This window comes from Hetaerina americana, unplaced genomic scaffold (assembly GCF_022747635.1).
Source record: "Hetaerina americana unplaced genomic scaffold, ioHetAmer1.1.p SCAF_16, whole genome shotgun sequence".
In the NCBI taxonomy this organism is placed as follows: domain Eukaryota; kingdom Metazoa; phylum Arthropoda; class Insecta; order Odonata; family Calopterygidae; genus Hetaerina; species Hetaerina americana.
In genome coordinates, this window is record NW_027286719.1 from 12,825,091 (window position 1) to 12,841,977 (window position 16,887).

Here is a 16,887-nt window from a genome sequence, read left to right on the forward strand (position 1 = left end):
TTCTTTTTCAATGTGTAATTTTGTTGGTCTAAGTTTTTTAACATACAGTTATTCTATATATTCCTTCGATCTCTCTTGTATCTTTACTGTGTCAACTATTATCTTACCCGCCTTATCCCTAACTGTTAGCATAGATCTTCCCTTCTTATTTCCCGATAAAGATTTAATTTCCAAAAGTGTCTTTTGCGGCTTTCGATAACCCTTTCTTAATACATTCCCATTTTTCTTCAAAGTACTCAACTCTTTACCATCCTCCATGATTTCCTCTACTGCCTGTTGGCACTCCTTCCTTTTCAATCCATTTAATTCTTCTAAATTCTATTTCCTAACCCGCCGCCCCTGCCTCATCTTTTTCAAACGGGCGCTACGTTTCATAACAACTAAATTGTGGTCAGAGTCCGCATCCGCTCTCGGGAAGCCGTGAGAATATATCACACTGTTCATAAATCTGTGTCTGACCAGAATATAATCTAGCTGGAACCTATCTGAGTCACCTGGCGTTTTTCATGTATACCTGCGTTTTTTGTGGTGTCTAAACCAAGTATTGGTGATGACTAACCCCGGTCTCCTCAACTGCTTTCTCCCCGCGTCTTCCTCGTGCCTAAACCGGAGCCCCCCACCTCATCACCATCTTTTCCTTCGCCTACCGTCGCATTCCAAACCCCCATCACTATCAAATGTTTCCCCAAAGGAGCACACGCGATTATGTCCTCTAGCTGATCGCATATCCTATCGGCCTCTTCTTCTTTATGGCTCTCAGCGGCATGTATACCTAAATAATAACAAAGTTTTTTGGTTCTGCTTTTATCTCTACTCATAATATTCTATGCGTTGCCTGTTCTATGTTCACTACGCTTCTTCCTCCCTCTCCATTTAATGCTATGGCAACCCCTCGTTGACTCTCGTGCCCGCCGCTGTATATTTTTCTATCATTGTTACTCCAGTAATCCCCGCTGTCCTTTCATCTCACCTCGCATAGACCTAAAATATTGATATTTCCCCTTCCCATCTCTCGCTTAACATTCTCCAATTTCCCTGTCTTCATCATTGTCCTAACATTCCACGTTCCTATTCTAACTAATTTGTTCTTCTCCTCCTGCGTCTTCTGTCCTGCTGCTGCTGGTTTTCCCCTGCAAGGCTTCCCAAAAACTGTGACCATTCCCGGGTTAAGAACCTGGGTTCAGGTTGACTAGCGGCTGTCTTACCCATGGAGCTTATTCGTTCATCTTCACCAAACAAATCCAGCAGAACTAAAAGACAATGGAGATTATACTTGTACCTCTAGCATAAATACTAATATGAAGGAGTCATTAAGCAGTCGATAACTTCCTTTTGTCCTAATCCGGTTTTCTTTTCAGTTCACTAAGAAACTTTATTTATATTATGGTTGAATAATGTATGAAAGTTTGACCTTTTTATTAATCAGTCATAGCTAAATCTTTGGATCAAAGGTTGGTAATAAACCGATTGAAGTGGTTATTATTTTGAATTTCGGGGCCATAAAGCTCGAATTAGTGAAATATTTCTATCGGGTTAATTAAACTCATGATCATTATGAAATATAATAACGGGAAAACCTTTGTTTAGCCGTGTAACCTTAGATTTCTATTGCTCGATAGAGGAAGAGCTCCGTATTTATTAAATTTATGTTAGCGGTTTTTTTGTCGGAATGGGAACTGAATAATCTTTCAAAGCGAATTCACAGGCGGAAATGGAGAAAGTTTTGTTACATAAATACAAGGTGTGATCAAAAAAGACCGGACTGATTTTATCCTGTGCAAACCGTTCAACGGTTCGCAACGAGGTTCTAGCGACACGTGACGACTAAAACAAGAGGTGTTGTGTTTGTTTACGTCTAGTCGTTACGCACCAGTAGCGGTACGTGTCTTAACCTGTTCGTCGCAGCGTGCATCGGCAGCAACGAAGGAGCTAGAGGAACAGCATGTGTGCATGATATTTTGTTTTGTGCTTGGAAAAAGCACTACGGAGGCATTCGGAAAGATTCAGCAAGCCTTTGTTAATGAAGCTATGAGTCGAAGCCAGTGTTTTGAGTGGTAAATTCGTTTTAAACTGGGCAGAACCACGACAGATGGAGATTCGCGAACGGGGGACCTTTCACTTCGATAGACCCCAACCATGTCAAATTGGTGGACGATTTGGTGCAGGCAAATCGCCGTTTAACTGCTAGGGAGATAGCCGAGGAAGTCGACATTAGTTTTGGATCCTGTCAGACATTTTAGGCAAGACGCGCGTCGCATCAAAATTCGTCCCGCGGATACTGAGTGATGGACAGGGACAAGGATGGATTTAATTATTTAAAAACTTGTGGACATTCGTTAGGAACTCCTGGATCGTGCCAATTCCGACCCAGAGTTTCTTAAAACAATCGTAACCGGTGACGAAACCTGGGTTTACGGTTATAATGTGGAGACAAAAGCCCAGTCTTCTCAGTGGAAAGGTCCTCATTCTCCGCGACCAAAGAAAGCTCGCATGTCCCGGTCCAATGTGAAGGTCATGCTGGTGTGTTTCTTCGATTCGCAAGGGCTGATTCATTACGAATACGTCCCTCAAGGTCAAACAGTCAAGAAAGATTTCTATTCGATGGTTATGAAGAGGCTGAGGGTCGCAGTGAGTCGGAAGAGGACAGACATGTGGAGGAACAATGCATGGCGTTTACATTTTCAGAGATTTTGTCACATCTCTCGAGTTCAAGCAGTCATTAATCATGTTAAAAAGGGATTGCGCTTGAATGCGATCACCACGACGATATCAGCACAATTCCTAAGCTGGATCCTTATTTTTTTCAATTATTCATTTCATAAAAAAAGTCGTTTCTCCGGAGGAGATCGACCTTTTCACCACAACAGTATACTGACCGACTTTTTATGTTCCTCCCTGGCAATGCGATAGGCTTTTAGTTATCGCAGCAATATTTTACGTGAAACAGGAGAACAATATGTCATTCATCAATCAGTTTGTTTTGTAAATAACTTTTTCTAAATAACACAGTTTCCTGGAATTGCCAAAATGGAAAACAGCTTAAAATGATTGCGAGAAGTGCCGGGAAAGTTACTCATCATGGTGTAAGTGTAAGAATGAAGCAGGTTGTTTACAACAATGAGTGCATGAATACGCATTCTTATGTTGCGAAGATATTTAAGGGATTAAATTTTTCCAAGGGCACAAAAATGTTTATAAATCCCGCGAATTTCCGATTATGTGAACCGTTTTCAATAGCTTTTGGTTAATATGGTTGGTCAGTGATGTTTTGTATCATTGGCAAAAAGGAGTTCACGGGTAAGCAAATCATGATGAATCGATAACAAATCAAATAGACCTTCGGTCGGTGTAACTGTCGAATAAACTCGAGCTTCGGAGAGTGGCAGGCCAATTCCATCAAGGAGAGCTGTGTCCAATATTTTTTTATGAATTCCGCTATCTTCTGCTATCAAAATGCCCAATGAAAACTTGTTATAGCTACGGTTGTGCTGACGCAACATAGAGAAAATGATGTTAGCCTTTTCAGGGTATGCATCGCCAATTTTTAAAAGTATATATATTGCAAAATAAAGCTTCAAATGAAATTTAATGTTAAAATGTTCAAAATTAAACCTGCAATTGCTTTTAATCAAACAAGTAACACGAGAAATACATGATCTAAAACACCAAAGCATTTATTTTTCAGCTTTAAGTTTAGAGAAAGCGTGACCATAATATTCAGTGAACATAATAGATGATTCTAATTTTCCTGAAGTTCGCCAGAGATTTCTATTTAATTAGGACTTTGATGAAAGTACAAAAAATTATTTTCACTCATTCGTGAGATAAACTTTCAAATTAAACTGAAACCATTACAGAAAGCGATGTGGTCTGATTTCGGTCGTAGCTGACCACAGTCAAGGCTTATTATAAATAGCTTATTACGCATCTTACTCTACAAGAAAAAATCCGAAGACTGGCTTTTATGAGAGCAGGGAGAGCTAACCTCTCAATAATCTCTATAGCGTGTATCTTTCATGAATTCAGAGTACACAATTCAGCCCTATAAGAAACTGCTGGCCCTTCGGTGTCCAGCAAATCACACTTTTTGGATTGTTAGACATAGGATTTTAGAGGTATTACTTGGATTTGAGCCAACAAGCCTATTCTTAGTAGCGTGAATTTCTAAAGAATTGCCTAAAAAGGTACTGATTACATTGCTTTTTTACAAGGTTTGCATCAAAGGTATTGGGAAAAATTTCGGTAAAAACTTTTACATCAGATATAGCTGCGATTCCTCAAAATTCTTCAGCGTAAATCCGTTGAGTGTCGACACACTTTTGTCAGCGGCCTTTCCACGACTTGAACGCTCCCAGGTAGGTGGATTCCAGAAGGTCCTTATTAGTATGCCTGCATGCTTCTTTGACGGAACTTAAGAGTCCCATGGTGGCGTCCTTTGAGGGAGGATTTCACTTTTGGGGATAGGAAATAGTCCGTGCCAAGTCAGGACTGTCTAAAAAGCCGGGGTCTTCTGGGCGGCATCAGCAGTGAGTGGTTGATGGAACCGCCCTGCTGCTTGTGGTTCCTCCAGAAGCGAAGCTCGTTGGTTTCTTCACATGGCTGAATGTAGCGGCGATTTTAGCTACACAAAACTATGTACGGACATAAATATCCTTTCACGTGCATTTTTCCGTGTCATAGGTTGCCTCATTAGGATGATATACAAGATACAACTCGGAATGGAATAGACTTTCATTTCTTGTTATGCAGTGCATATTTTCCAGTTTGCGGAGTCATTGGCTTAACAAATCGTTTTCATACTTAAACATGGTGTCAGAGACCTCTCTTGCCGTCTGGCAGCAACTAGAAGAATGGGAAGTCATCAATACAACGATGGCAACAGATATCGGCGCGCGCCACTTTTGAAAGCGTCATCATTTACCTGCCCGAATTTTGGCCGGGTATTGATTGAAACTGCCAGAGCTTCGGGTCAAATATAATTAAAAGAAATTCGGAATAACCGCAGACACCTAAAAGGATATTCACATGTCTAGGACCCCAAAACAATCCCCATTTTTTTAAATTTCGTCTTTTTGTGTAAAGATGTTTAACATTAATGATCAGGGACCTGAGAGACTCCAGGTAATTTCCCGCAGGACTAGTGCAAGTTGCGCCCCCGGTTTCAGCTGATGAATCCATGACTTTATCGTCAATTTCTTATGAGCATATTTGAATATTTCTCCCGGCACCATGTTCGTGTTTAGCTCTTGCGTTTAGCCTTTTAGGGTGGCTCTTGTCTCCCATTCGCGGTAAAAAAGGGAATTATATAATTACAAAAAACAGCCAAACGTTTATATCAGAATGCATTAGTGATATCAGTTTTACTTCTTGAGTGGATCAAACATTAATAATTAAGTTGAATGTTGTGCCAATGATGAATCATTGAATGAAAAAATCTAATGTTCATAAAATGAGAAGGAAGAGGCTACTGAAGTGATTTGGGAACTATTCCGCAACACTTTCTGATACGATGCATGAAAAACGGAGTTTCATAACCGAAAAACGCAACTAACACAACATTTAAAAGATTGAAGGAATTATTCAGCCCATTGAATACCAACGCGCGTAATACTATTGTTTGTTATAACTGAAAGAGAAGTAAATAAAAGTAAATGTAGATAAAAAATAGGTTGCAACATTTAAACGAAAGCGGGGATAATACGTTAATATTAAATATAAGAAATTACTATAGGCAGAGTAAAAATTACGCAGCATTCCATTGTCGGCGAATTAATGTGAATGGAGACGCTTCGATATTATCCCCAATATGTCTCCAGAAGATTCATAAAAGGGTTGATACAAAAAATTACCATGCACGTTCAGTGAGTTACATTTAAAATTGAATATGCCATTTGCTAATAGGTATCTTGGGAGGTTCATTTTAAAGGGTACGTACAATAAGTAACGTGACTGGTTCGCTGTAGACTCAACGGAGCGATGGATGGGGGTCCGACCGGTCGGCTAGGTAGAGGTCCCCCACCACTCAGGCGCCTTTTAGTTCAGTCGCCTTCAGGCATGCGTTGAGACGGGGTGGATTTTTGTGACGTGTGATTGTTTGTGGTGTCGTCGCGCCCGCATGGAGCGCACCGTCGAGCAACGCTACGCAGTGAAGTTTTGCATTAAACTCGGAAAATCCGCGTCGGAGACCCTTGACCTACTTATACAGGGTTATGGGGATGATGCCTTAAGCCGCACAAGAGTTTTTGAGTGGCACAAAATGTTTAAGGAAGGCCGGGAGCTCGTCGAAGACGAGCACCGCGTCGGACGCCCGGTGACCACTCGAACGGGTGGCCAACGTGAAAACGCTTCCCTTCCCATCGCCCTTATCAGTGAGGAGACCGTCCTTTCAGTCGAAACCGTCCATATCATTGTAAATGAGCATCTTGCGATGAGGAAAGTGTGTGCGAAGCTGGTGCCGAATGTCTTGAGCGAGGAACAAAAGCTGTCGCGGATGGAAATTTCACAAGAAATTTTGGACTGCGTCTGGGAAGATGAAGATTTTCTCGACAACGTTATTACCTAAAAGGATAGCTCAAAAGGGGCTCAGAGGGCATCGGTTCGACCCCATTGAGGTGGTTCAAGCGGCGACGACAAAGGCTCTCCACAGTTTTCCGGAAACTTGACTTCCAGCGGGCTTTTGAAGAGTGGCAGACACGTCGAACTAAGTTCATCGATGCAGGAGGAATGTATTTTGAAGATTATTAAGTAATTGTAATGATAACTGCAATAAATTTTGATTTTTGGAACCAGTCCCGATACTTATTGTACGGACCCTGTAAGTGGCGTGGTATTTATGAAACTAAGTGACCCGGTGTTCTTCAATTGAGACGATCGGATACTTCGTCACCGATATGTATTCATGAGAGAACTGAGGAAAGTTTATTTCAAACTTTCTTAACCAAAGCGTAATATTAAATTGTGTTTAGTCCATTGCAGCTGCAACTGCGGAAAGAAAATTTGCCCCGTTGAAGAGCAATTAAATTACTTGGGATTGCAGAAACTGAGCAAGAACAATTGAGCAAAATTATCATAAGGTACTGAAAATTCGAAATTTAAATACATGTAATACACGTAGGTGTTTTGCAGCACTCCAGCCACAGAAGGTTCATATATAATAAGAAACTTTTCAAATCCCATATTTTAACGTAATCTCTAAATCTATTCATGATATTTCTATGCACGAATATAATTCAGGTGATAGTAATTTTTCTGAAAGTAAAAGCTACTATCTTTCCCTAACTAAATGCACATTTGTTGAAATAAGCGAGGAAAATGTACATACGATACAACTAATTTGCAAGTTAAAGTCATTTGAAAATACCTACAATAACTGCAAATTAATAACTTTCAACTGTTGGAGCATATTCTTCGGCAGGAGTCGTCACCAACGAGTGACCAAATATCACCGCAATGTGAAGAAAACATCGGCGTTAATTAAATCGCTCACTACCTAGCTCCTCAGAATCCTGGAATCAGATTGAGACCGTGGAGAACAATCAATCCATCGGTAGTGTGAAACTCGGGGAGGCAGAAAGGACAAGGAGTCGCCCTTAAGTTCCATTCGCAGCTCGATGAAAGGGGTGTTCAAGACTCCAGCAAACTTTCTCATCCGCCGACGGTGCCAAATGGATAGCTCGCTTTTGTCGCAAGTTCAAAAGGTCGCGGCAAGCAGATGGTGAATAAGCGAATGCATTTCGATGACCTCGATCCGCGTATGGGCGGCAGAGTGCGTGGCGACCGGGTCGATATAATTTCCCTTCCCCTCGAACGTTGCCCCCTCGCTATCCTCTCCGTCTCCCCACTCCTCTCCCTTCGCCCCCCCCCCCACTTCCATCTCTCGAGATAAACGCAGTCCGAATGCGCAAACGTGAACACCCCGAAGCGGCGGGGAGAAGGGCACGAGGCGGGAAAGTGAGCAGATGATCTTCACAGAATGCAGTGCGCGAGCGAGGTCAGAGGGTTACACCATGGAGGGAACGGGCTCGACTGAGTGCACGCGGCACTGACGGAGGAGGCGGGATGGAGGCCAGGAGGCGGCTTTCCTCCAGCTGCACCCGACGCCCCCTCGTCGTTGGGAGGTTCGTGTCGGTGGGGGCAAGGGTGGGTGTCGTGACTGCCCTCAACCCGTTTTTTCTCTTTTTCGCAGGAGCATGCCGATGCGCCTGTACTCGGTGTCGGACAGCCCACCCACGCTGGCGGTCAGGATGTCCCTCGAGGCCCTCGGCGTGGAGTACCAACTGGTCGACGTGGATTTCATAAACGGGGAGCACCTAACGGAGGAATACGGCAAGGTTCGGAATTGGCGACCGCTCGTGCATAGGGCGATAAGTAAAGAGCGCGTACTTCCTAAATCCTTTTAGTTGCGTCAAGAAAATCATCATACAGGTGTTACCATCGACTTTCAGGCCTTGAATTCCTGTATTTCTTAGATAATGCCTCATAGAGATTCCAATGTGAAAGATAATGCTACTGCTAACTCAGGGATATTAGTGAATGTTTGTAGCAATGAAATACATAGACTCATCATTCGCGCATGTTATTTTAGCTCTTCCTTGGACCCAATGGGCCCATTTTGTTCATTCCATGGAAATCCAATAACGAGAAGAAGATGAACACATCACATAATACCTTTCTCTAAACCATTGCCAAAAGTTGCAAATATTTGTTGGGATCGCACTCCATTCTATTTGCTATAGTCTTTATATGAAAGTTCAGAAAAAGTATACAATAGACATTCCAAAAAATGTTTATTTTCAAAACTCCCTGATTTGATGCAGTCTTTGAAAGATTTTGGACAGGAGTACAATATCATGCACTGTTGATTTCCACTCATCCATTTCATTGGTCATGAATCTCATGGAAGATAGGAATTATAATTTTTTCAAGAGAAAAGGCCCTTTGAAATGAACAAAGGTATAAAAGAGGGCAAACCTAAGTGAGTGCATGGCATAAATAATATGCAATATTTATTAAGGACCATGTTAATCTCTGTTTTAAGGATAAATCACCAATGAAAAAACTTTCAAGTATATAAATATCATGAGCTTTGTAGGGTGGCAATTCCAAAAAGTAACATATGACTATGTTTTTGAAAATACCATACACCTTCTTCACATTAACATTTGCATGTGGGCATGCTGAAAGCTTGTTTTTATTGGATTTCCAAGGAAAGGTAAATCTGGAAGATCTTTTACTAATTTTTGCCTGGACACTAGGAAGAAACATTATTACCAATTATATTCCACAGACAAAAGAAAAAACTCATTCCATAAAGCATACAATTATGAAATAACTTCCTTTTCCATAAAGTCACCTTCATGGACTTTCAAACTATTTTTATTAGAACGGCATTACAAATCAGAATAAATATTTACAATTTAACATTTTAGTACCTGCCATCTGGACATATCTATTCATTGAAATTTGACAAGGTTTTGAATTTTGGGGAAAATACAAAAAGTAATAACTTTAGGAGGAAATTCCATGCAAGATGCACTCAAACAGCAACCATAGAGGAATATTTTATTACTACTGAAACCATTGCCAAATTCTTCTGAAAAATGCATTGCAGGTGTATAAAGAACTGCAGTGTGTGTGGTTTGAGAATTGAGAGCTAATATTGTGGAATATTTTTGAATGATAATGCAAACCGAATTGAGAATCTAAAGTTTTTTAACGTGAATGAATTTCAGCTAGGATATTTCCATTGTTGGAAAAATGAATGCTGGGCAAGACAAGAGAGAAAAAAGAATGGGAGTTTTGAATGGAATTAAGAGAGGCAACAAGCGTAATGAACTAAAGAAGTAACTAGTTAGTACATGTTTACAGGTGGGTTTGTTTCTCATAAGTACCCTAACTACTATGTGTAATAGTTTGAACAAACCATCCAAAAGCCTATCTTTCGACTTCATTATTTTATTCGAGGTTATATTAATCAGTAAAGTTGAAGCTGTAACTACAGCCAATAAAAGATACAAGTTTGCTGATTAAAAAATGGATAAATACACTCAAAATGCCAACCGTGGGATGCTCTGTAGCATGATAAAATAAACTAATACCATAATCTTGCAAAACTCTGCACATATGTTTCAGCCATTAATTAGATGGAATGCATTGTGTCTCAAATTCATTTTCAAATAGTGAATCATAATATATATCTACCTTAGGGACAAATTGCCCTGTCTCTATGCTATTTGAAGATATCAGAGCTGTGCATGGATAATAGAAATGTAGCTAACCTCTTTTGTTGCTTGACACAATTAATAATGCAGCCTTGTTCCCAGATGTTAAGCTCCATTAAAAGTTTGATGCTGCTATTCATAATATATTTTTGAGTGGTCTATGAAACTAAAATCCAGCTTTTACTTTCATATCTCTAATGCCAAGCCATATTTTAGAAGAAAAGGTGCTCTAATTCAACCAACCAGAAGAAGTTACGTTCTTATAAAATATCAGTGAATACCAAGAAGCATTAGTGCTACTAAAAAAATGCAAAATCTTATAGAAGTATCACAGGATTATTTACTGTCTATGAGTTTTAAAATCACTGTCTCCCAGCTCTTGCCTTTCATTATTTGGCTGGTAACCTATAGCATGTATGAGAATAAGGAGTATGCAGCATAAGGCTCATAGGCAATAAAAAGCTTATAACTATGAGAAGACATTTCAAAAATTGGGAATAAACGAAGAGACTCATATGAATGAAATTAAGAATACAAAGTAACTTTCCACTGTCCTTTATTAGCGTACAACTGGTTTCAACGCTCAAGCGTCATCATCAGGTGTTGATGACACCTGATGATGACGCTTGAGCGTTGAAACCGGTTGTACGCTAATAAAGGACAGTGGAAAGTTACTTTGTATTCTTAATTTCATTAAAATGAATTTCCACAAGGTTGAGCCAGGAACAATTGAAGACTCATATGAATTCATTTACCATATTTTCAAAAGAATAAGCATTCCAGCTTAACCCTCTTCTCAATAAAATGAAGTTTTCAATTAAAAATAAACATATTCTGTCAGCAATAATTAATTGTGTCATTATTTCCATAAGTATTTTAAAAATTTCATGGATTTAAGGTAATTGATATTATTATCCATAAATAATGTAAAACATTTCAAAATTTGTTACTATTTTCTAATTATAAGAAAACTGCGATTAACAAACAAAATAATTTCTTTTTTGTTTCTCAGAAAAATCCTCAAAAAGAAGTACCTATGTTGGATGATAATGGTTTTCTTTTAAGTGAAAGGTAAGCTGATATCTATAAAAAAAAGGAAATGAATTTCAATGTCAAATGAGGGAGAAACAAATATCTATGAAACTACAACTAAGTGACAAATAGTAAAAATGCTGGATAGATCTAAAATCCATAACTATTTTTCAGAATCCTGTTCACATAGTGCAACTGCCTCAAGTGTTGATCCTTATACTCTATTCATATCCCCAGGAAAGTTTTGCCAGCAGAAGAGACGTTTCTAGTGCTTCAAGTAAATTCTTTCATTACAAGAAAATAAGGCTTTGGCAAAATTTAAGAAAAATATGCTTACAGATTCCAAACTCAAAGTTGAGACATTCATTTTTCTATCATGGAATAATTGTGCAAATAATTCAGACAGTTGAAAAGGCTTCACATAATAATTATTCTCCTCGAAAAGTCATAATTTTCTGATTGCCAGAGTCAATTAGCCATATCTTCCATCAGTGTCTACTTACTAGCATAACTTTCCCTGCCGCTTCCTTTGAAAGATAGAGAAATATTAAAGATTTACTATAGAAATAATTTTGATGATGTTTGCATGTATTTAATAATACTGAAATTGCATGTGCATATTGCATATAATTATTTCTAGAATGCAGAGGGATTTAGTATGATGTGGTTTGTCATTGTTGGCGTTTCAGTAAAAAATTCTTAAATATTAGTATCCTAAAATAATACTTGTTTTCTAAAGGTTTGGGGTGTCTATATCTAACAGTCCCAACTGCCTTTTAGAACAATAATTCATGAAATTCAATGAAAATAAATGTCAACAACCTGAGCTTTCAAAAAATCCTCTAATCAGTGGCATAGTCAAGTAGAGAGACAATGACAGATCCTACCTCCCCTCTGCCCTATCCTCCAATAAAAGAAATTCTCAATTTGAAATGTTCCATCAAAACAGATGCTTCCTCTAATGCCCTTTGAGGAAGAGGAAGAATGTGAATGAAAAGTTTTACAGAACTTTTTTTCTGAAAAAGTCAACTGCCATATGAACTGGATAGACAAAAAAAAATAAATCAATGAAATGGAGAATTTGAAGTCTTGCAAGTGACAAAAGAGGCTTCCAACAACTAGCCAGGAATAAAGATGCCAAAAACGGGAAAATCAACTTCCTCTGTAGCCTATCAAGAAACTTTATTTTTTTTAAATGCACAGTTTTAATAACTAGGTATTAAATGAACCTGTTCAAAGAAGTCCAATCTTTCAACGATAACACCAAGAGATCTTAAAATGCTTGCATTAAAACCTCTATCACACATTTGATGACCTGCAGCAATCCTGTTAATTCCAGCATCTAACCTTATGGCCAATTACAGATCTCAAAAAGAAACTTATCCCCACATAAATGCATCCTCTTCCCTTGCCTCCTTCATCCTATTAAAACCATATTGCACTTTTGTATGCAACCACTTTCACAACTCTCCTCCTACCCTTTCAAGTGGCCACCATTTTCCCTTCATTGCTCTTCCCTTTCCCCTCTAATCTTCCCTCCCCTTGTCCATCTTCAAACTATTTAACCTTTAATCTTGTTCAAAAAAATTCTTTTTTATTGTAAGTAGATCTTCACAGTCCAAGTCACTTTCAATCTTTTCAGATAAGGTCCCTGTTATCAATAACGTGAAAGTTTCCTTGTGCATGTCCATATGGACTACTTTCTTAAAAGATTCTCTTAAACATATGGTGGTGCTAGGTAGGTAAGAAAAATAGGGATGGGTTTATGATAATCAATAATTTAATTAGCTTGGCTTTAAACAAGCTTCAAGATGAGGGCTATGATTGGGCAACTAGCTGCATTTACATGATAATTCAATGAAGTTGAATTTTTATTCAGAAGGCATATCTAAGAGTGATATGCATTTATAATTTCTCAAATTTCCTCAATTTCATTTTAACTGATGCATGCAGGGAAGTTATTTGTAATTTCTTAGGAATGGTAACTGACGTTGGCAGCATGAAGCTTCAATATGAAGGACTGCTATTTTGAAAGAAATTGGCTTACAGTGTATGACATCAGGTGCCAATTGGATGTATCCACAGTGGAAATGAAATAAGAAACTATTTATCCCCAGAAATGATATTACGAAGCATGACAAATGTATTTCCACATAGAAATATCCACAGTTGCTCCCTGTAAAATGATATGGGTATAGCCTAATCAAGTGGGGAAATGTTTGCAGTTTTGAAAATGGGATTAGTACAAATAAGTCACTCGTAGCCTATAAGATATCTGGGGATCAATTGACTGTTTTCATTGCCAATGAGGGGAAGAGAAGGTTTTTCTTAAAGGTGTGGAGTGAGAAGTCAGAGAAAATCCTTTAACACAAAACAACTTATGATTTCCATGCTGGAAAAATATTAATTCAAACGATTGGCACTATTTACTTGAGAGATCAGGTTCTGAATTATGATTATACATTAAATGTATCCTCTCAGCCATGAATGTTTAAATGTAAAAATCAGTAGCAGAGGTCAGTCGGATCAGTCGGCAAGCAAAAGCTAATTTCATTTGTGCCATCATGGATAGTTGGGTAATTCAGAAGTGGTAAGATAAACAGGGAATGGAGGGAGGGTGGACAGAAACCCAGCATTGGCTTTAGCCTACTCTAAACAAAAAGCAACAAGGGCTCACACATTTTAACATCCAAGCTGACAGATGGCACTTTAAATGCTTTCGACATTACACCACTAGTAAAGATTGGGATACCACTTTAAAAATCTGTCACCTCAACCACTCTGTACAAATCTACATCATGAGAATATTATTTTCATTACCCATTACTCTTTTCTGCCTAGGCTCTGCACCATTGAAGCAATCATTACCACTCATGAACAAGGATATTGAAAACACAAGCATCCGCAATTCATACTGTAAATAATAGTGCATAATTGCTAAAAGAATCATTCTCAAGAGAAGCAACAAACTTTTGATCCTAAAAATACAGAGCAATAATTACCCTTCAGGTAGACTGAATGGCATGGAATGAAAGATGAATGAGCTTTCATTAGCCACCCCTCTTTTCCACAAATCAATTAAATGGCTATGCCACTGTCTTATACAATAAGTACTTATTTGAATTTCAGATAAGACTAACAAAAATACAACTTTCCAAACCACCTCTGTCCATTAATAAAATTTTATGTAAAATTTTGATAGCATAACCTAAGTTGGAATGGAATTATTTAACTTAAAATTCAAAGGCTAAAATCAACTTCAGATAAGTTCACTGCAAATCACTACTAACAATAATGTTCTCATTCCATAATGAGCAGCAGACCTTGAGGATGAAATCACTAGAAAGCAGCTATTGCAAGATTTCCTTTATTTCTGCTCTGCTGCCATCATAGAGTCTAACTTAACCTAAATTTCAACTGACGTGAATTTTTTCTCAAATTCAAAAGTTGACCAACACTTATTAAGACTGGGAAAATGGATATTAATGGCTTTGAGCAATTATAATTGCAAATAATTCAGACATTTATCATTAATTAATTATAATTTAAGCACAAAATATTGAAATTATATCACTTAATCATAGGTACTCATAATGAAATAAAAAATACCATTGACTAAATTTTCACAAGAAGAAATGAATTGATTCCTAATAATCATATCATGAGAAAAACATTTAAAAGATGCCATTCATTTTTTTGTATCTATTTCTGAAAAATTAGGTACGCATGTGCTTAGAATATAATGAATAAGCACCAATATAACTATTTTCTCAAAATAATTTTTTAAAGATTATTTATTCAATAAAAACAATTTTGATTCCTTTGCATACAAACATAACAAAACATAAAATTTACACTGCCTTCTCTTCTCTAATGAAGAAATCATCTAGTTTTAATGAACACAAAATATATTTACTGTAATATTAATATGTATAATATACCTTATGTACTTCTACAGCATTGCAATACTGCAATACCTGGCAGATAAATACTCAACTGATGGCAGCCTCTATCCTAAAGAACCTCAGAGAAGAGCAGTGGTAAATCACCGTCTTGCTTTCAACCTCACCACTTACTACCGGTACATCGCTGAGCATGTGGTATGAACAAGATTTTCAATACTGCGGAAAAATTTGAATGACATGTATGCAATGTTCCATTTTCATTTAAGTCCATTTGGCATTCCTCATATTAATGTTAATCTTACAAACTCATTTGAGTCATAAATGAAATAGAATGTCCAAAAATAAAAAGTAATAATAATAATAATAATTTCTTTCACAAATACCTATATAATCATACTAAATGTCTGCTTTTCCCTCAATTGGTACCACTTCATGTACTAGCCATGTAGATGATCATTATATGTCAAAATAAGGAAAACATGAATGGGAACTAAAAATGTATTCAAACATGCCACAAATTTGTGCAAAATTATTTAAATAGGTATTAATTAAGAAGAGAATGTTTCAACAGACTAACATCACTAGAGGTCCATTTACATGAACATCAGCTACTGACTCAGGTCCATGTCAAATTCCAATCTGTCCACCCCTAAGAGTTTGAGCACCCCTAGCTCAGCACAAACTGTGTGATTTTTTAAGGTAAAAATCTTCCTTATAAACAACAGGCGGCACAGGGAAAGAAACTAACCCCAATACCCTTTGACTTTAACATGGGCTTAGTTCATACTGCACCCTACATAAAACTAACCTGAAGGCTGGTTTTTTTTTAAGATTTGCCAATGATAACCCTTTAAAGAAATAACCTTCAGAGTGATAAGTATTTTTTATAATTTTTATGTCACATACTTCCACATTTAATCAAAAATCATGGGTTCATTTTATGATTTCATCAATGGCTACCATATGATTCATTGAAATATGCGCACTGAATGTTAAGATATTTGAATGATCCTCACCCAAGATATCATTGCACAGTTTACTCTTCCAGATGGCTCCTATATTCTATGCATACAAGCGCACAACTGAAACGCTGAAAAAAATGAACATTGGGATCTCTGTATTTAACATTATCCTCGAGAGGCAAGGAACCAAGTATGCCGCAGGAGGTATGTTTATATTATATTTCCAATTAATTGATAAGGCTATCGCATAAAAATTTCCATCAGCTGGTTAACTTACTGAAGCTCCTAAAATATTAATAATTAAATTTCATGCATTAACGTGGATAACTTGGTAATCCCCATGTAACATCATCTTTCAGATTGCTATCTCTTATTATTCAAATTTGATTATCATTTGAACCACCCATTGTTCCTAACATTGTTGAACTGATGAAATGTGGATTAAGAAGACCAGCTTGTTTACATGAGTTTACTCACTCTTAATACAAAAATCTGCGGAGAAATGAAGTAAATATATGATGCACAATATCATTCTAAAGAGTGATTACTTCCCATTTTGTAATATCCTATGTTATATATAATACAATTCAAGTAAATATTTCAGCTGAATGCAACAAGATGCTTCAATTTCTGGAAAAATTATGTCTCAGAAATATTTATATTTGTTAACATTTAGAGATCATTTTGCAAAAGAATAAACTCAGCATCCATTGAGTCATAGAAAACTTACAAAGCTCACTCTCAGAAAACACATGCTCATTATGGGCA

The 16,887-nt window shown here is 37.6% G+C and overlaps 1 protein-coding gene across 4 annotated transcripts in view; it reads left to right on the plus strand.

The window, feature by feature from the left end:
- Positions 1 to 16,887, plus strand: part of LOC139687020 (neuropeptide SIFamide receptor-like) — a 465,437-nt gene that overhangs the window by 428,161 nt on the left and 20,389 nt on the right. For 3 of the 4 annotated variants that reach the window (XM_071584113.1, XM_071584115.1, XM_071584116.1), the window contains 4 exons: positions 8,186 to 8,330; positions 11,233 to 11,291; positions 15,211 to 15,352; positions 16,206 to 16,323. In XM_071584113.1, coding sequence (XP_071440214.1) covers positions 8,186 to 8,330; positions 11,233 to 11,291; positions 15,211 to 15,352; positions 16,206 to 16,323 — 464 coding nt within the window. Of the gene's footprint in view, positions 1 to 7,950; positions 8,118 to 8,185; positions 8,331 to 11,232; positions 11,292 to 15,210; positions 15,353 to 16,205; positions 16,324 to 16,887 lie in introns of those variants that run through there. The other variant, XM_071584114.1, reaches the window with a different exon arrangement.